Here is a 20225-nt window from a genome sequence, read left to right on the forward strand (position 1 = left end):
ATAACCATAACAGCAGACAATCAGTATGAGAAAAGACACCTACTGTCCTTAAAGAATTTCTTATGTTTAAGGTAGATCAATTTGTAAATTGCATCGCCTTGGTGTCTGATATATTCTGGATCTCTGACCCTTTACAATTCTCTTATTCTTCTCTAACTCTTATACCTCTTACCCACCTTTCTCTTTACTGTTCTTTACCATTAGAGACTTTCTGTTTCTCCAACAAGAGAGAATTTCAAGACTTGTTAACTATCCAGTCCAAAGAACAGCCTTCTGTATTTCCTTAATGGATGATTTTAATGATTTCAGATGATTAACCCCTGCATTTTAAATCATTTTCTTTCCCAAGTATTTCCTATGGAAACAGTCCACCAACCAGCCCAGATCATGGTAAATTGGGCTGATTGTCCAGCATCTCAAGGTCAGCGTGGGTAGCAACTCAGATGTTGAATTTTTTTTTCTTTCAATGTTGGGCCTCCTGCAAAATGCAGAACCAAGTTCAGAAGAGAAGAAAAGCAGAAAATTAAAGAAATTTAAGTGACTTCCTGGAAGCTCTTATAATAAATACATCGTCTTAGAGCTAGGAGGGTATTTAAAGATTGTTTAATTTAGTCTCCAATTTTTAGAGATTAAAAACAGAAGTTCAAAGTGGGGAAATGACTTGCAGCAAAATAAATCTCATAGTTCATTAGAGGCAGAACCAAGGCAAAAACAAATCAAACCAAAATAAAACAAATCTCCTTATTTCCAGTACAAGCAAGGATTTTTTTCCAGTTTAATTTACACTGGATGTCATTCATTGTTTCATTTATTTAGTCATTCATTCTGCAAGTTTAAACATTAAAAAACAACAGAACTTACTTATTTAAATAGAGAAAAACACAACCCCATAGTTACCACCCAGATTAAGAAATAGAACGTCATCAGCACCTCAGAGGTCCTCCTCATGCCCGTGCCATTCTACTCCCACACAAAGGTAACCACTATCCTTATATGTAACACTATAGATTAGTTTTGCCTGTTTTTTAACTTCTTCTTTTGGTCAACGTTAAGTTAGTGAGATTTATCCATATTATTGCATGTAAGCGTAATTCATTGATTTTTATTGCTGTAGAATAGGCCACTATTTGAACACAGCACACATTATTAATGCACTCTACTGCTGATAGAGGTTTGAGTTTTTCCCAGCTCTTTGCTGTTACTAATAATACTACTATTAATATTCTTGCGCACCTCTTTTGTTACACCTATGTATGCATTTCTAGGGCCTTACACTTGTGTGGGATTGCTGGGTCATACTGTATGAGTGTTTCTAAATGTAGTCGAAATGGAAATTGTCCAAAGGGCTGGTATCATTGTAAATGCCCATCAGTAATGTTGATGACATTTGTTGATAGGGTTCCAGGAGTTTTACATCCCCACCAGCCCTTGGTATTGTCAACTTTTTTCATTTGAGCTTGTGGTTTGTGTATAGTGAAAGTAGAAATAATAAGAACTTCCTTAACTCAGTAAAGAGTTTCTACTAAAAACCTACATCAAACACTATATTTAATGTTGAAATTTTAGAAGCTCTTGTTTTAATATCAGGAATGATGTGAAAGTTCTTGTTAACATTGTTGGTATTTAATCTTATGCTGGGTGTTCTATTCAGTGCAGTAAAACAAATGCAATGAAATAAAAGAAATAAACAAGAGTATTGAGGAAACTTCTGAAAAGGAAGTAATGAGAGAGGATCAGTCCTACTGCCTATTAAAATCACAATACACAGCTATAATAATTTATATAGCATAAACCTGAAGCATTAAAAGACAGAGTGACCAATGGAAAATAATACAAAAATCAAGAAATAGACCCACATATATATGCAAAAAATGTAGCCTATGATATAGAGGGCATTTCAAATCAGTAGGGAAAGATGGCTGGGTTTATTCAATGCATAGCCATTATGATAATAAACTTGGATTCATACTTCATACTTTACACCAGAATAAACTGTGAATAAATAAAATATTTAAATCTAAAAAAATGAAAATATAAACCTACTGAAAGAAAGCACAAGAGAATTTCTTGAAAAGAAGGACCTTTCTAAGTTACAAAATACAAGATTGATACATTCTATTCCACAATAGTATGGCAAACTCATCACAGTGCAAGCAAAAATATATACAACTCATTCATAGACAAAGGTGTAATTAGTCCTTTGTTCATAGACAAAGGATTGATTTTCCTAAGATGTAAAGAGCTCCTATAAATTTCTAGGGGGAAAAATAGACAATCTTTTTTTTTTTTTTTTTTAAATTTATTTATTTATGGCTGTGTTGGGTCTTCGTTTCTGTGCGAGGGCTTTCTCTAGTTGGGGCAAGCGGGGGCCACTCTTCATCACGGTGCGCGCGCCGCGCCTCTCACTATCGCAGCCTCTCTTGTTGCGGAGCATGGGCTCCAGACGCGCAGGCTCAGCAATTGTGGTTCACGGCCCCAGCTGCTCCGCGGCACGTGGGATCCTCCCAGACCAGGGCTCGAACCTGTGTCCCCTGCATTGGCAGGCAGATTCTCAACCACTGCGCCACCAGGGAAGCCCCGACAATCTTATTTTTAAAAAAGTTATTATAGTTGACAAAGTTTAGAAGTAAAAAGAAAGATTTAAGATTGTTGGATATAAGATTGATACATAAAATTAATAGCATTTATCAAAATAGAATTTATCACCAATTTTATTTTATCTTATTTAAAATTTTTATTGGAGTATAGTTGATTTACAGTGTTGTTGTGTTAGTTTCTGCTGTACAGCAAAGTGAATCAGTTATACATATACCCACTGTTTTTTAGATTCTTTTCGCATATAGATCATTACAGGGTATTGAGAAGAGTTCCCTGTGCTATACAGTAGGTCCCTATTAGTTATCTATTTTATATATAATAGTGTGTATGTGTCAATCCTAATCTCCTAGTTTATCCCTCCCCCGCAACCCTGCTTTCCCCACTGGTAGCCATAAGTTTGTTTTCTACATCTGTGTCACCAATTTTAAATAGGTACATTCACATTAAATATAGCAAACTAAAAGATCTATGACTCAAACTAGCAAAGAAAACCACAAGATTTTCAGAGACAAAAATCTAAAATTCTATTAAAAATGTAAATATATCATTAATATTTATAATATATAAATCATTGAGAAAAAACTAGAATCCTATTAGACAAATGGACAAAGATATAAATAGGCAAATCAGACTAGAGAAACACAAATAACTGACAAGCATATGAAGAGATTCTCAAACTCACTGACGTTTAGGGAAATGCAAATGAAACCTTGAGCTATCACTTTGCCACTGTGAGAGTGGGATAATTAGAAAGTTGGATAATGCCAAGTGTTGGTGGAAACCATGGATACAGGAACTTGTGTGCTCTGCTGTGCAGGGTACGGATTGGAGCAATCACTCTGGAAAACAATCAGGTAGTACTTACTCCAATTTGACTTATGTCTGCCCTGGGACCCAGCATTCTCTCTCCAGGTATACATCTTACACAGGTCCATGGAGGGCATGAGCAAGGAAGTTTCTCCCAGGCACTGTTGTTGTAATAACAGAAGTAGAGGCAAGCTAGGGGGGTCCACTGGTTAGAGAATAGAGCCGTATAGCAGGATGGATGCACAGGACAGAGTATCAGGCAGCGCTCAGAAGTCATGGGCTAGATCTAGACAGAACAACATGGACAGATCTTAAAAACAGTGTTGGCTGAAAAAAGTTAGTGATAATATGAGGTCCATAGCACAGTATTATTTGTGTGTGTTTAACATACATGCACACAAAATAAAAATGCATGCTTACATGACCCCATACAAGTAGAGGAATATATATATCAAGCATATTAGACTGCTCTCCTATGGTAAGCAGAGAGGTAAAGGGAATGATTACTGGAAATAAAAGGAAATCAATCAATCAATCAAGTTTTCACAGATCAATGATGATGATGTGCCATGAGCATAGACGTATGATAAACCCACCCTCCACAGCTGGGCATCCTTATTTATTAGCTCTTTTCTTGAAATTGTGTGTGTGTGTGTGTATCCTGAAATCTTTCTTATCCATTTACCCAGTAGCTCCATATCCAGAAATATCTTTTAAGGAAAGAACTCAAAATATAGGAAAAAAAAAGTCTACTCAAAGATATTGCAGCATGGTTTTCAATACTAAACAGTATAAACAATGCAAAACTTAACGATAAAGATAATGATTAAATAAACTGACATATCCACTTAATATAATAATTTGCAACCATTAAACTGATGTTTACATGGAGTTTGTATTGATACTGGTGATGCTTATAGCATATTAACGAGTAAAATATATAATATACAAATTTATTTCTATGAATACAGCTAAAATGGAGATGTTATTTAATAGCATCTAAATATTATTAGAGGAGAATACATACAGGTGGATAGTGATCTTATATGGGTGGTAGGACTATGGACAATTTTTTTCTTTCTTCCTGAATTTTTCAAATATAATTTAATGAATAATTATTACCTTCAAAAATGTAAGACAAATTATACCAAGAAAAGCAAGCACTGCTCCCAGTTGAAATGCAAATTTCCTAAGAAATATGACCAATTATGAGCTGTCAGTACTTTTCCTGAGCACAAGGAGACAGAACAAATTATGAGCCCCCAGGGCTAGGGGGAAGCCAGTGGATGCTGGTTTCTTTAAAGTGAATAACAGAGGGTAAAACTGGATGCTTTGACGAAGCCCCTGAGATAGAAAAGAAATGGAACACTATAGTGAAAACTAGAAAAACACTACTGTAGATGGCAGAGAACTGGTTTACAACTCTTAAACTCACACTGAGGATATTCAAAGGGAGAGGATTTTTTAGGGGCTGCACCAGTAAGTCATAATTCGTTCCTCCCCACCCTGCCCCTCAAAAAGAAGTGGGATGGAGTAATCCTGCCTGACCTCAAGGGTAAAGAAGTTAACTGCAAGCATGGTGCCCATTAGCAGCAGGGAACACAGATAAGAGTGAACTGGTTTTCTATGAAGGATGGGAAACCAGTTCCTGGAAAGTTCTCTGACCACAGAAACACACCCACAGGTGGTCCTTATAGGGTTCCATGCAGCTTAGACATAATCATTGAATAAAAAATTGGGTGGAGGTATTTGTCCTTCCTTTAATAGAATAGTTGCTATTTCCATTTTAAAAACACCCCCATTCATCTTCCTCAGAGTACTTCTGTTTGGATGAATTTCAGTAGCCCTCTGATTTTTATCAAAAAGGTTTTGAACATCTACTACATACTTGAAATTATGCTAAGGGGGATAAAAAAAAAGTAAGACAAGATCCATTCTCTCCAAAGATTTACTATCTAAGTGGAAACAAGGCAAACCTATTCAGGAGTTAGAAAACCTGTAATCTCAGTGGTTAAAAAAAAAAAAATTCACTTAATATCTTAACTGAGATTCACCTGATTCAACTGATTGCTTTTTATATGCAAAACACTGTGGGTGGACAATTTTACACCCATTTTAAAATTTAACTTCATCCTAACCCTGTGAGTTAGAGCTCATGATGTCCTTTTCAAAGGCGAAGGAACAGGAACCCAGGGCAGTGATTTGTCCAAGACCACACAGCCAGAAAGCAAGGAGTCAGATTTATAGCCATGCGGTTTTCAAAATCTAGTGTTCTTTCCATTATGCCATCCTTCTGCTAGATGGTTTACTTACTGAATTGTATCTATTCTGGTCTCTTTTGATCTCTGGTGAGTTCATGGTTCATGAGGAATAACTAATCCCATTCAGAAATGGAAATGCCATGGGTTGAATCATAAGATATCCTTTCATGAGACTGGCCATATGGATAACCATCGATTCACCGCAGTGTCTCATGGTAGTGCTCTCCTAGCTAAGTTAAACAGGCCTCTTTACATGTATAAATATGTCCTTCAGCCAGATCTCTGCAGGGCATGACTCATGCCTTACCCTGCTGCTAGGGCCGGCCAGCCACTAAACAGCATTAATTTGTATAAGTATTACAGGCTATTGCCAGAAAGATTTCATTACAATCATGCAAACATTTTTTTAAATCCAGAATTTTAAACTTAGAAGGAATTAGAAACATGCCATGTATTGATTTGTTAGTGGTGGTATTCTACCTATTTTTGAGAGATATTTCCCCCAAACATTATAAGCAGCATCATATTTATTGAACAGTCCTCTGAGGACTGCCTTGGACCCTGGTGATAGATACAGACTCCCTGAATATCATCCAGTGGGTGCATCTCTTTTTCTGAAGTTCAGGATGAAAAACAAAAGAATCACAGTATTGAAGCTTGATTCCATTTTGGCTTTTAGACATGCATTTGAGACTCCATTCCAGGAGACAGAATATCAAGTCTAGGTGATTAGTGTACGTGTTACACGGCTGGTCCAGGGTTTGAATGGGTTTGTATTTTTGAATGCCCTAATACGTACTTCTCTTAGATACGTTACTTTGAAAAATGAGGAGTTCATCTTTAAAAAATTTTTTTATTGAAGTATAGTTGATTTACAATGTTGTGTTAGTTTCTGGTGTACAGCAAAATGATTCAGTTATATACATAGATGTATTTTTTCATATTCTTTTCCATTATGGTTTATTACAAGATACTGAATATAGTTCTCTGTGCTACACAGTAGGACCTTGTTATCTAAGAGTTCATCTTTGTTCATCAACTGCCACCAGAGGTTTAGTCTAAATACTCCCACATGTTAGCTGGAAATATTAAGTGTGTTTTCCCTATGAGAACATAGTGGAAGGAGACATTTGATTATTCCAGGAAAATCTTGTGAGATACAAAACTGTAGTGGCTTCGGATCAGAACACCTAAATTAAAGCACTGGTTCTACTAAATACAAGATGTGTAACATTGAGTTGGGTGTTTGCTCCCACCAAGCCTCAGCGCCCCCGTTTGTACACAGGGGATAGTAAAACCTGACTGACATAGGTTGGCTGTGAGGATGACAATGGACTATGTAATCTACACTTCTCTGAGCAAACATCAATAGTTACTCTTCTGATGATGTCAACTTATTTGCCTCCTTAGATTCGTTATTATAGACAAATCGAGTATTTAGGACCCTATTGTAGGTAAAGAAAGAGTTTGCAAAAGAAACAAAATCACCCTGGAGTTAAAAGGTTGGAGACTTAAGATATTATGTTAGTATTTGTTACTTAAAATTACTCTGATGGATGGATTCTTGCTCTAAGTAGCCCATATTAAATTCCAAATGTAGTCCTATTGGAAGAATAGAACTACAACATCAGCAATACTCCTTGAGGGGTCTTGTCAATTTGACAGATTTGACAGGCAGACAAATTTAATTTATTAAAATATTCTGTATGGCATTTTTAAAAGACAAGGGGTTTTTATTACTGTAAATGGACTGTTTTCACAGCCTTATTAAAATAAAGGCATAAAGTCAGCTGTTTTTCTTTGGAATTCATTAGCATGAGATTCGACACTTAAAGAATTGCAATCCAGTCACTGGTACTTGTATACTTGGACATTTTGTCTATTTCTCAATCTTTGTTTATAATCTAGGATGTCTCCCTTTAAAGCAAATGGGAATTGCACATAAGAAGGAACATTTTGCCTGTATTATATGTTCAATTTCATGAAGATATTTACTGAAATTATTAGAAGCATTTAGAAAGCGGATGCTTTTCACCAAAGGCCATTGGAAACACCTGAGTAAATTTAGTGTTTCTTTAGACAAGAGGCTTAGCTTTGTTTTTCTTCAAAGAAATTCTATTATTTGTATTGAAGGAATATTGTCAAAGTTAATAGATTTCCTGGTTTTTTTCTAAATGTCATTTTAAAATTAAACACAATATGTTATAAATTGAAATATTTATACAGATGGTGAGCCAGCATCATTTCTTAGAGTTGTCAGTTTCCTCTTAGCAATAGTTTCATCTCAACTATTAATTCTATCTTGGCAAAATGGCCTTAATCTTGACACATTTTTGCACACTGCATCTGACCAGTGTTCTCATGGCTTCTGACATTTTGGCTGTTTTTTCTCTATAGCCCACCTTGTCGCTCAGGACTGACCAGTGGCCCTCTCCTCCTGGCTGTGGCCTTGGCCTTTCTCCTTGAGTGAGAGCTCCGTCTCTCAGGTGGCCTAAGATCATCACTGCTTTGGGCCCAGCCTCACTCCAAGAAGCCCCTCATTTGCACAGCTTCTCATTAGAGAATTTGTCCTAACCCTGTGAACTAAATCTTAGGCAACCAGTGCATCAATCAGTCAAAGATCTTGCCTACAGAGATGTTCTGGGAGGTGAATTAATTGGTAAACTAAATGCTAATAACCTGTCAGTCTCAGTAGTTCCACAGCAAAAGGGCATTGCTTCAGTATATTTAAATCTCACTTCTATAGAATTTGTAGGACCAAACACTCTAAAAATAGCATTTTACATAAAAATGACAAAAGACAGTCTATTACATTTACATAACATGAAAAACTGGTCTATTTTCTCAACTATTAATAAAGACTAAACAAAATTGTGTAATTATCTTAAAAACATTATTCAGATCTTCTATTCCAGTCAATGACTTTCATTTCCTGAAGTTGATGTCTACTTCCAAATGCTTCTTCCTTTGACCTTCTATGGTATTTTTTAAAAAATTATATCTTTGCAATGACCTATATTCCAGGTTGTAGTGGATTATGGCTAATAGTGTGCCTGTCTCCTTTACCAGATTGAGTTCTTGAAGTCTAGACCGTGCTTTGTATCCACATGGCCTAAAAGAAGGCTTGCGTTTAATAGGGACCCAACAAATGTTTAGGGAGTTGATCTCCCATTAGAACATTAATTTAAAAATAGCACTTACTGTTCTTGTAGAAGAATAGTTGCTTTTGAATTAAGTGAACTGAATTCAATTAAGTCAGCATTGGTTGAGCATCTAATATGACCAAGATATTAGCTACTAAGGAACCCAAGATCAAAATGCCAAGATCCCTGCCTCAAGATAAAAAACTATTTCAGAAGGTAATCTGGTTCCCATTAACTTAAATAAATTGTATTTGACATAGGTTAGGGGCTGAAAAATCAGAATATGAAATGGGTGGAATGAATGTTCAATGATGGGTAAAGAGCCACAGGAGCTCAGTGAGAAAGGATTAACTTGGCCCGCTGTTGTCAAAGTAGCGGGTGTTTCAGGAGAAGGAGAGTCTTCCTAGAACAGCTGATATATGAACTGGGTCCTAAAGCATGAGGAGGATTTTGATACAACGTCAAGGAGGGGAGAAGGATGGTCCACACAAATGAAACAGCATGAACAAAGGCATGCAATGACATGGCTTTTGGAGAGAGGTAAGTGGTTTAGCACAGATAGTGAGAATGTACGATGAGGGGTCAGGGGATGAAGCTTCAGAGGCTGGGGTGTAGGTGGCAGAATGGAGGAGAGCTCAAAGGATGCCATGAAGTCTGGATTTTATCTGGTAAGCTATGGAAAGTCCTTGGAGTCTTTAAGGATATAACAAAGGCAGAACATATCTGGGCTGTCAAGCACTTACTTTGTTGGTCTGTAGAGGATGGAGTAACTGCCTCTGCTCCCATTGCCTTGTGTAGACCCTGTCTCATAAAATTATATACAAATAAAACAGATGCACACGAGGGGCACTGATTTTTTAAATCAGAATGGTGAGGCTGCATGATGAAAAATCTCGTCTGCTCTCTCCTCTGGAAATTGCTCTCTGGGCAAAAGCAATGTTTTACCATAAGCCATATTTACCTGGATATCTAATCCCAAATTAGTAATCTTTCATTCTGAAGATGTGCTCCATTCTTAAGATTTAACACGTCTTTTCTCAACAGGATATTATGGTTTAAAATCTCAAATTAAAATGCTTTTCTGAAGTACAGATAACCATAACCATCACCAAAACCATATTAAACTATATTAAATGTCCAGAGGGGCTAAAGAGAATAATAGTTCCCTGGAAAAGCATGGGATGCTCTTCCTAAGAGTTCCAGGGAAAATATAATATATAAAACCATATATATTTTATAAAACATTAATTGAGTTACATTTTTAGTGCTCAGTTGCATCTCATATCATGTCAAATTATTCTAGCTGTTCAACCAGCCTGGAGGTCCAAACATCACCTATCAAAGGCGGCTGGTTTTCCTCTGCTCCCTCTGCTGGAATATTAGGCAAGGGGATCCTCTTCTTCCTTCCACACGTGCTATAGGTGCATTTGCTTAGTCTAAGATTGGGAGAGATCTTACCTCCCAAAAGGGAACAGGACTGGGGTTTTCGATAGACATTTTCTGTACTGACTTAACATGGCTTTCGAGGACCCATTTACTGAAGTGGCCCATATGGGAAATGCCTTGTCTCATCTTCACGTCTTACAAGTCACTCCTCCGCTGCCTTCTAAATCTGCAACTCTCAAAGCTGTCTCACCTAGGCAGAAATTAAATTACCAAGAGGAAGAAAGTCTGTATTTCCATCATAATGAAACTCATGAAGTTCATTCATTAAGAAATGCTTGTACAGGTATAACCAGGGCAGAGATAACTTTTCAACTACGTAAGGCTAATCTTCCATCATTTGTAGGGTAATATAATGCAATGTAGACTCCTCAGAATTCCAGCTAATTTTCTAAACAGAAACGAATTTTCTACTGCATGGTCCTCAGGGCGAAGTACGTATAAGTTAATAGGTCTAAGTTAATAGCCCATTCAGAGTGAGCTGGTGGGCCAATGCTCACATACTTATGGAGAAGCCAACTCTTCTCCCTTCCCTACTTCTCCCATGCATCCAACAGACTCTAACTGAACGCCTAACACAAGAGCTTGACTTTGCAGCTGCAAGAATAAGTAAGACCCAGGGCCTTTTCTAACAGAGCTCAGTGTAGGGAGAGACAGGTGTAAACAACATCTACAGTCGAGGCAAGTCTGGGGGAGCTGTAAGCAAATTCAGTGGGAACACACAGAAGGAAATTACTAAAACCATGCTAGGGGTAGTTTAGAGATGGGCCAGGAAGGGTGCGTGAATAAGGGTTTTCCATTCAGGAATCAAGAATGGCCATTAGGTCAAGGGGAACAATGTAGAAAGTCATGAAAGAATGAACGAACACTCCATGTTCTGTAAAACCCTACGAGTCGAGAGAAATGCAGCTGGTTGTACATAGGGGTCAGACCATGGAGCACCCTGACTGCTGCCCCCTAGGACCTTGGCCTTTATCTTGTGAGCAATGGGCCTGTACTGAGAAAGAGCATTGTGGCTGCAGGTGTTTGGATAGAGAAGCCAGGGGGAGAGAGACAGGTGAGGAAGGTATGAAATAGCCAGGTGCGAGGTGAGGACCCAGATTGGGATAAGTAGCAGGTGGGATTAAAAACAGTGGCGTAGAGTATTTTTGGTTGTACCTGGAAAAGTATTCATCATACCTCCAAGATAAAGGGTGGCATGTACTATAAATATAATCAAAAGGGTATAAGAATAGAGACACAGGAAACACTCCCTCATCGCCACCTACGCATACACACAGCCAACTCTCTCAGTGACTGGGGAGCCTGTGAACTCTTCTTCTGAGGCTTTTCTTGGACTATATGCTCGTTCCTGGACCTGAATCTGGCTTTGGCCATAAAGACACGTGAGCAATCTGATAAGACTTCCATGATGTGGGTAGGAGATGTGTCCTTTGTTTGTCAGCTCTAAAAATGCAGAGGCCTCTGTCTTCTTAGAGATGGTGAGGTCTTCCCTGAGTAGGGTTGCCAGATAATATATTGGACAGGAAGTTTTGTTTGAATTTCAGATAAACACATCATTTTTAGTATAAGCAAGTCCCAAATAGTACATGGAACATACTTATACTAAAATGATTATTCCCTCTTTATCTGAAATTCAAAAGTAATCGAGGGTCCTGTATTTTTATTTGCAAAATGGGGCAGCCCTATCCTTGACCTTAATTAGCCTCTCTCTGGCTCAGACCCTGGGCAAACACTTCTGCTGAGAAGCACTAAAGTGTGTGCTGTTAGAAGTTGGGAGATGCTTTACAAAATCGCTGCCAGATCTGCTCATTCCCCAGGAGAATCTGATACCTGAAAACAATGGGCTTGGCACTGAGCAAAGAGCTGGCGTCTTGTGGGACTGCTGGAGGGAAAAGTGATTGAATTTTAGAATAACTTCTTTGTTAAAGCAAATATCAGTATATTTCTAATAAAGAAGCCCTCAAGTTTACCACTGTGGCCTGAGTAGAACATTAATGTCTGTTTCACAGATTGAGGGCAAGAATTTCCTTAAGAAGCATACGAGCAGTAAAATCTTATATGATCTTTCCTATTTTTTGGAACACTGAATGTATTATAGCTCAAATTAACTTCTGAAGCATTTATTTTATGCTTAAAATTTAAGTCATTGGCTCTATCCACACCTACTATTTTACAAGCCTCTCCTCTTTGAACCAAATTAAGCTCAGAACTCATGTTCACATTAAAAAAAAATAATTGGATTATAAAAGCCAATGGGCATAGCAATTATTTGGAAATGTTAATATATGAGTAATGTTTATTTAGAAAAACACTCATGACCAAACTCCATCAAATCTAATTTTCCCAGAGAGTTAAAGTAACAATCTAGTAGGTTTCCCCCTGCACATCTAAAGAAGATTTTTAGCAAGAGCTTCAAAAATAAGCTTCCTTCTGAAGGAATAATCTTGTGATTTCATGCGAGAAAAATCTCTCCTTGAGGTAAATGAGAGATGAAGTTGTGGAAGTTTTTGTCAGAATTATTATTTCGCTTTCCCCTTTCCAAGCAAATGATAAAAGAACATTTTCTCTTTGGATTTTTGATAGTCATTTTTTTGTTTTTGTTTTTGTTTTCCCTAGAAGCAAACAGAACATGCAGAATACCCTTTAACTGAAATCAGCCTTAAGCTTCATAAATTATATTTCTGTGAGCCTTCTGAGGTGGGAAACCCCTCCAATTTCTGTGAAAGAAATTTAAGTTTCCCTTACAGACAAGCCAGGTGGTGGGATTTCTGGTTTTCCAAGTGATCAAGTGTCACTGAGAACCATGTAAAGTAGAGAAATGCCCCAGTCTTATATTTATTGAGCACCTACTATGTGCCGAACCCACAGTATGGGGAACTGTTCATCTGGGTGCTGCCCATGAATGCAATAATCACAAAACTCACCTCCAGTAAGGGCAGAGGAGACTATTTTTCCTTTTCCCTAACGTATTCAAATGCTTAAATCTCTTATATTGCAAGTTCAAATGAGGTAAACATACAACCTATGAGTTATGAAATCAGAGATTTTATAAATTATGAAATGGTTGGAAAATAAGATCTTAGCTTTTCTGTCTTCAGTTCGAATGGAGAACAGGTATCCCCTGTTGAAAAGCTTATTAGCTTATTTTATCCTCTCATAACCTCTCCACTTCATTTTGTGTCTTCTTTCGCAATTACTTTCTAATCTTTACAGCTTTCCTTTGAATCTTTTGTCGATTTTAGAGAAACAAGGAACATAGTCTTCTAAAAGTGAGACTAAAACTAACTGCAACTCCCACATTTTCTTCTTTTTGTTTATGCTTCGTTTTAGGCAGAGCTGCCTTGCTGTCCCAGTTACTTATTAGCTATTTTGCACCCTAGAATGTTTCCTCCTGTTTTTGTAGATCTCAAGTCACTCTCCATTTTATTTTTAAATAGCTTGCATGTATGTGTGTATATATATCTATATCTCTGAATGAAATCATAATTATTAGCTATAGGTAGAAATGTATTTATATATATGCGTACACATGCACATTTGCATATATGACATGTGTAAATTATTATATGTATGTGTATACATATATATACATGTATAAGGATTATAAATATGTGAGTGTATATAAACAAACACACACACACACACACATATATATATTCTGCTAATAGCTAGTAATTGTCAGCAAAAGTATCGAGTTGGATCTCAGACAACCATTTTCTAAATGTTTCCAGAATGTTTCTTAATGTTTCCAGAAATCTGGAAGCCTATGTTTTTCACCTGCAGACCCTTTATGCATGTGGCAAATCATCTCTGAAAGGCCCACCTAACTAGGTTCTCTTCATTTGTCTAAAAAAGAGAAAGCAGAATGATTTAAAAATAGACATGTAGATAAAAGTAAATCAGGTAGCTCTGTTATGTTTGTACAGTTAGTATTAATTTCACTGAAATTTGACCCTGCTCCATTTATTAGATGCCAAAGACACTGAATTCTTAGGGGTGTTGAAAGCACACACACAACATAATCAATAAGGTAATGTTTGAAGACTGTTAGGATAAATGGATTACTCAGGTAATTCTTTTGTAAACAGCAATAGCATGCTTTTCTGGAAAAAAAACATTATTCAAACAAAAGTGTTCACCACAAAAACATGACACAAAGAGGAAGATAAACAACAAAATTCTGAAAGTCTAGTAAAATCAGGTAACATCATTGAACTTACAGCTGCTTCTGTGTTTGATGTTCTAATCTGGCACAAGTGTTTTATAGCTTTCAGTGACTTGATGGTACTGCTTCATTTAATAAAATACAGTCATGACAGGCATTTAAATTTTTAAATACTGAGGAACTTTATATCTATTTGGCTCATTAATATACTTTTAATTTTTTAAAAAAGAAAAGCAATACATGTAACTTCTACAGAATTTTTTTTTTATATACAAAGATATACTTTGAGAATAACAGTGTTTCAGGACTGGTTTTGTTTAAAGTAAGCCTAGCCTCCCTTCTCCCCATTCCACCTCCTTTTTTTTTTCTTAATTACCAAATGTGTAGCAAAGCACTCCTTGAAGTAAAAATATTCATCTTTTTTTTTAGTAGTTTGCTTTTCAGAATCACCTTCTGAAAGTGAGAAAGAATGGGGGTCTATGGATAGTTTTCTTCTACACCACATCACTGATGGGACCGACCACCAGCTAGGCCACACTCAACATCATGAAAGTTACTATGAAGCTCTGTTCTCTTGAGGATAACGAAAACCCAGACTAAATCCCTGACTTCTATTAAAACATCAGGAGGCTTTTGGCTTAGTTTCTATAACTCTGATAACATCCAGAGATATTATATCTACTCACAATAAAAATCAAGTCTACTGGTACCATCTTCCAAGAGACCTTCCACCTTCTTGGTGTCATTCCCATTGAGAACGTCCTAAAAATAGACACATTTTCCAGCATAAAACTATTAGACAATATCTTGATAATAGCCTCTTCATGCTGCACTACAATTAGAATTATTCTGCCACTGGTTATTATTAACACTGACCAACAGATAACAAATATTTCAGGAGTAATATAAGGAATATACAGACCTTTCAAGTTCCCTTTGTAACTAGTGTTTTTTTATTGTGAATCTGTAGAAGTATCATCATCAACCCAATCCTTAATAGACCAATATAGTCATGAGTGCTACTTTGGCTGCCAAACTCTTATTTTTATTGCTAATCTAGTCTCAGCAAGTATCAACCTAAGCCTCTGTTATAGTGACCCTCTTAGTAACAGCAAAATCAGATTATGTGCCATCAGAGGAAATAAATCTCAGTATTAGGTGTGAGAGACCATTCATTTCTTTTGCTAAAGTCCCACCCTCTGAGTGACAGGTAGAAGACAAAATGTCAAGAAGGAGTCCTGTTCGAACAAATGCTTAGGATGGTATTTAATACAGCAGAGAGCCAAGATACAGTAGGAGGACACAGTAAAGAATGTGGGCTGTGTAGATACAATAAAGAACTTCGGTTTAGGATCCGACATCTGTTATTTGAAAGGGGAATAAGTTAGGGAAATAAATGATTTCCAGTTCTCCATACATGCAAATGTTAAGTTTGTTATTACAAAAGTTTTGCTGTTGTATGTGCTGAAAGAAAAGCATAGATAGGCATTTAAACATTTTTTAAAAAATAAATCACTCAATAGGCTTAAGAAAAATACTCTAGTTCATAGTTCATTGAGCTGACCTTTTGAGTCAAGATCAGGGAATGAATCCAGGCTGAAAACCAAAAAACAAAACAGAGATGAATCATTTTACCATGAAAACAAACAAAAGAAAGGCATTTCCAGTCGCAGCTAACCTCGACTAGTTTTTATTGCATTATTTTTGAAATGCCAAGAAACTGGCTTTGGCCATAATATTTGCTGTCCAACTAAATCACAACTGTCAGTAGGCGATTGCTTGCAACAATTAGCTAAACACCGTTATTTGACAAATTCCCCTGGAAGGGACAGAACGTAGATGCTGGAGGTGTGTCTGACACACACTGAATCAAGTAACAGTTAATCAGGCTGGGGCTGCAGCACAGAAGAGAAGTTGGTAAGTCCTTACCCAAGGAAGGGGTTTCAGACAGCCTTAATTTTTTGAAAACCATACGATCGTCCTGATCCTAGAAGTTCTTTCCGGTTTTCAGGAATGAATTGTGGGACTGGCTAAAGAGAAGAGGGAAAAAGCCACCAATTCTACACTCGTTTTTTAAGATCAGGGGGAGAGGAAGAAAAATAGAAATGCAAATGTGGAATGGTAGTGGTATACAACATCGAGAAATTAACATCATGGAACCTGCTAGCAATTTCCACCGAAGCAGTAAACCCCTTAACTGACGGAAATTCAGCACAATATACACATGGATTAACAACTCCACCATTATAGGGCTGCCGTTAAAGCCAAATTAACTACGATATTCAAAACCAGAATTCTCATAAGGTTTGAGAAAAATAGAGTGAAAAGGCAATGTTAGCTAAGCTTTTAGCTAAATCCACTCTTAATGGCCCCCAGTATTTAAACTATCATGGATTAAAGCCATGAAAATAAAAATTTCAATTTGAAATTTTATTAGCATGTTGCTAAAATGGTCAATAAAAAAACATCAACACGATAGGCTTTGTTGACATATTTGGACAACTGCTCTCTCAATTTTAAGACTTTATTTCCACTTCCCCACCTTCTGAGATTTCTGTGTTAGGAAAAGCCAAACTAAATACACTGGCTATGGTGCTGTAATAATGCTGGTTTCTGGAATGTTGCCACGTCTTTCCCCTCCGTCTCCTCCAACCCCTTTAAAACTGTGGTTATTTTTGAAACGCAGCCCAAGGAGGGAACCATCTAGGGCTGAGAACAAGCGCCCTTGTCAGATTCAAGTTCACGGACACCTGGTGAACCTTCTCTTGGCCAGGGGGGCGGGGCCGGCTCTCCTCACCAAATTCGCTGCGCCATTATCCTCCCGGGACCGGGAAGGCATCCCTTCTGCCAGCAAAGGAGACTCACAGGCAAACGCCGGTGGGGAGTGGCGTTCGCTTCCCTCGGTGGAAAGAACGGGAAGCAAACGCTGTCTAGCTTAGCCCGGAGCCTGGGATACAATGTCAGGAGCCCGGGGGCTGGAGAGCTGAAAAAGCCCCGGGCAGCCTCGGGATAACCCGGAGTCCCGAAGTGCTTGCTCCCTAGTGGAATTATTCACAAGAGCATGAGGGACAGGCTCGATTTCTTGGAAACCCTGCAGTCTGGGGACACATCCATACTGGGGCTGAACCGTGCCCTGAAAGGATCAATTCTCACCTCCCACCGGTCTGTGTGTGCACGTTTGGGGCGGTGATGGTCCCTTTCTAGTAGGTCGGGTGTTAGTCACTAGACCAGTGACTCTTGGGGGAGGCCTTGTCCCTGCTCCCCTCGGCCCGTTCTCCTCTCCCCACTTACAACTCAAGGGGCAAGCGCACGCTGGGTCTCCCAACACCATCATCACCACTGGGGGTCTCAGCCGGGCGAGCGCGGCCCCTTCAGTCCCGGGACCAGTTACTGGGACTACCTGCCACTTGCCAGAAAGATGCGAGGCTGCAGCCCGGGAGCTGGCCGCTGCCGGCGGCCACTCAAGGGGGTCGGGGGGTGCTGAATCGCCGGCCTGGAAGGCCGCGTGCGGGGGAGGGAGCGGGGCGCGGGGAGACCGGAGGGGCGGGCGGCTCCCCCACCCCGGGCTACTCCTTGTCGTCCGCAAGGTCGGCGAGCTCCCGGAGCACACGCAGGCGGCCGCTGGCGTCGATGCGGCGCTTCTCGCGGATGAGGTCTTCCAGGCTGTGAAACCTGGCCGTGTGCACCTTGTTCTCACCCAGGTGCACCTTGAGATAGTACTGCTGCTGCGGGGTCTGCGTGCCGGCCGGCACCTCCCCTCCCGCCTTGAACTCCCGCTTGCCGAAGCGGCACCAAGCGGCGAAGCTCTCCGAGTTCGTCCAGCAGATCTCCTCGCTCTTGAGGCCCAGGTGGCCGCAGGCGTTCTGCACCACCAGCTCGGCCACCAGCGGGCGGTAGCGGTACCAGCTATTCACCACCCGGCCCACGTTGGCCGCGCCCGCCTCGTACAGGCTGTCCTGGCGGATCTCGCCTTGGTGCAGGTGGATGATCTGCCCGCCGCCCACGTACACGGCCCAGTGCGGGGCGGGCGCGGGCGGCTCTGGCGCGGGCTGCAGGCACAGCAGCTCCAGCAGGTCGCCGGGCTCGCAGAGCGCGGGCAGCGCCGTGACCGCGTAGACGCTCAGGTCGGCGCCCTGAGGGCCGCCGCTCATTTTGGAAAAGATGCATTCCTGGCCCCGAAAGGCGGAGAACTGAGTTTCGTTGAGGGCCAGCTGGTGCAGCAGGTGGTGGCGGCGGCGACGGCTGGGGCTCTCCGGGCGGGGGGCGCAGCCCGGGGAGGCCTTCACGCCAAACTTGTCGGGCTGGCCTCGTTCGTCCAGGTCCTCCTCCTCATCCGAGAAGAAGTAGGCGACCCCGACCCGCAGCTCGTCCTTCTCGATCCCCGACGGGTCCCCAGTGGGCAACTCGCTGTAGCTGAGGTGGGTGATGCGGTCCAGTTGGTTGCCCATCAATGACGCGGCGAGGCGAGGGCCAGAAGCGGGGATCTGTGGAAGCACAGAGGAGACGCAGAGACACGATCAGAGTCGCGCTGCCCTTCCCCAGGACGAGCAGTGCCCCTGGGACCTGGCCGCCCACGCGCCTGCACTGGAGTCAACCGCCCCGGCCGAGTCCACCTTGCCTCCCCGGGGCCAGGACGGGCACGGGAGCCAGCAGTCCGGCGGGCGAGAGCGGACGCCACCACGCAGCCTCGGACCTTGTACGGGAACCCGGTCCAACTCCCACAAGAGAACAGGCAGGAGCGCGGGAGGGCGTGCGGGGTCCCAGTGGGAAGGACAGCGCGGGTTGTGGCAGCGTGGGAGTCGGGACACCCAGGAAAGGACGGAGGGGTGGGTTGGAAGAAAGAAGGAGCGCCTCAGGCCCCAGAGCTTGGAGCAAGCTGCGCTCACATTTTCAGCCGCCACCCTCTCCAGCCCACCTCTCAGTTTTACCCTAGGTCCGTGCTCCTCCCCGACAGCGCCTCGCACAATGACCATCGGACACGTTCATGGGCACCCACTTGACCCCAGCACAATTTTGCACACTTGGAGTCCAGACACCGACAGGCTGGTACACCGGTGTGCTAATGTCACATGCAATGACAAACCTTCGCGACGACACACTCAGACCCCCACCTTCGTACACGATTCCAACCCCACGCTGGCACGCTCGCCAGTGCACGTACACCCACGCACCCGGGCACGCTTGCCCACACAGGCAGGTGCACTCTGCCCCTTAGTTCTCCTGCCTTCTCCCCAGCAGAGCCAATCTGGCTGCGCCAGGGCGAGGCTGCTCTGTCTAAAATAACCTAACAAAGAGGCAAGGGAAGGATGGGGGAAGCCAGTGCGGTGTGTGTGTGCCGGTGTGGGTGCGGGTTGTGTGGCGAGGCCCACTTTCAGCCAGAAGTCCCCTCTCCCTCCTACCCGGCACAGGGTCCAAACAATCGGACGAAGAAAACACGTTTCCAAGGCAAAGAAAAAAAGCTGCCTCTCCGTACCCGTGATTTCCCTGCTCCCGAAACCCCAAACTCCTTTAAAGTCTCCAGGTCCCCATGGGTGCTGCGGAGGTGGTGGTGACGAGCGTGTCCTGGGCGGCGCGTGGGGCTGCGGCTCGGCTCTGCCCCGCGCGGATCCGTGCGGTGCGGTCCCCGCCGCGACGCCCGTGCGCCTGCCGGTCCCCGTTGGCAGTGGCGCCTGCTCCACCTGGGCAGTCCCGACTCCGCTCTGGTTTCTTACAGCCCAGCCGAAGACTCTAAGTAGCCAAAGCAGCTGGCTCCAGGGCCCGCCCCCGGACGCGCTCATTGGTTGGGGCTGATGCCCAGGGCTCGTC

At 41.3% G+C, this 20225-nt stretch overlaps 1 protein-coding gene across 4 annotated transcripts; it reads right to left on the minus strand.

Moving 5' to 3' along the window:
• Nucleotides 1-2277: 2277 nt before the first annotated feature.
• LRATD1 (LRAT domain containing 1) lies at nucleotides 2278-20158 on the minus strand. Of its 4 annotated transcripts, none has more exons than XM_082357519.1 (4): nucleotides 19820-20158; nucleotides 17832-18904; nucleotides 15985-16016; nucleotides 2278-15182 (listed from the first exon to the last, which is right to left on the minus strand). In XM_082357519.1, exon 2 carries the CDS (start codon nucleotides 18866-18868, stop codon nucleotides 17987-17989), a length of 882 nt encoding a protein of 293 aa, XP_082213645.1. In that variant the 5' UTR covers nucleotides 18869-18904; nucleotides 19820-20158; the 3' UTR covers nucleotides 2278-15182; nucleotides 15985-16016; nucleotides 17832-17986. The 4 variants fall into 4 exon arrangements, with proteins under 4 accessions (XP_082213645.1, XP_082213644.1, XP_082213643.1 ...); XM_082357518.1 differs by lacking the exon at nucleotides 2278-15182 and adding an exon at nucleotides 15662-15884; XM_082357517.1 differs by lacking the exon at nucleotides 2278-15182 and having other exon boundaries at nucleotides 15662-16016.
• Between the last annotated feature and the right edge of the window lie 67 nt (nucleotides 20159-20225).

The sequence above is a fragment of the Balaenoptera borealis genome (assembly GCF_965194805.1).
Source record: "Balaenoptera borealis genome assembly, chromosome: 15".
Lineage (NCBI taxonomy): Eukaryota > Metazoa > Chordata > Mammalia > Artiodactyla > Balaenopteridae > Balaenoptera > Balaenoptera borealis.

What these genes read in the sequence shown, in the direction of transcription:
- LRATD1 (XM_082357519.1), bottom strand. Translation starts at nt 18,868, where the DNA reads ATGGGCAACCAACTGGACCGCATCACCCACCTCAGCTACAGCGAGTTG.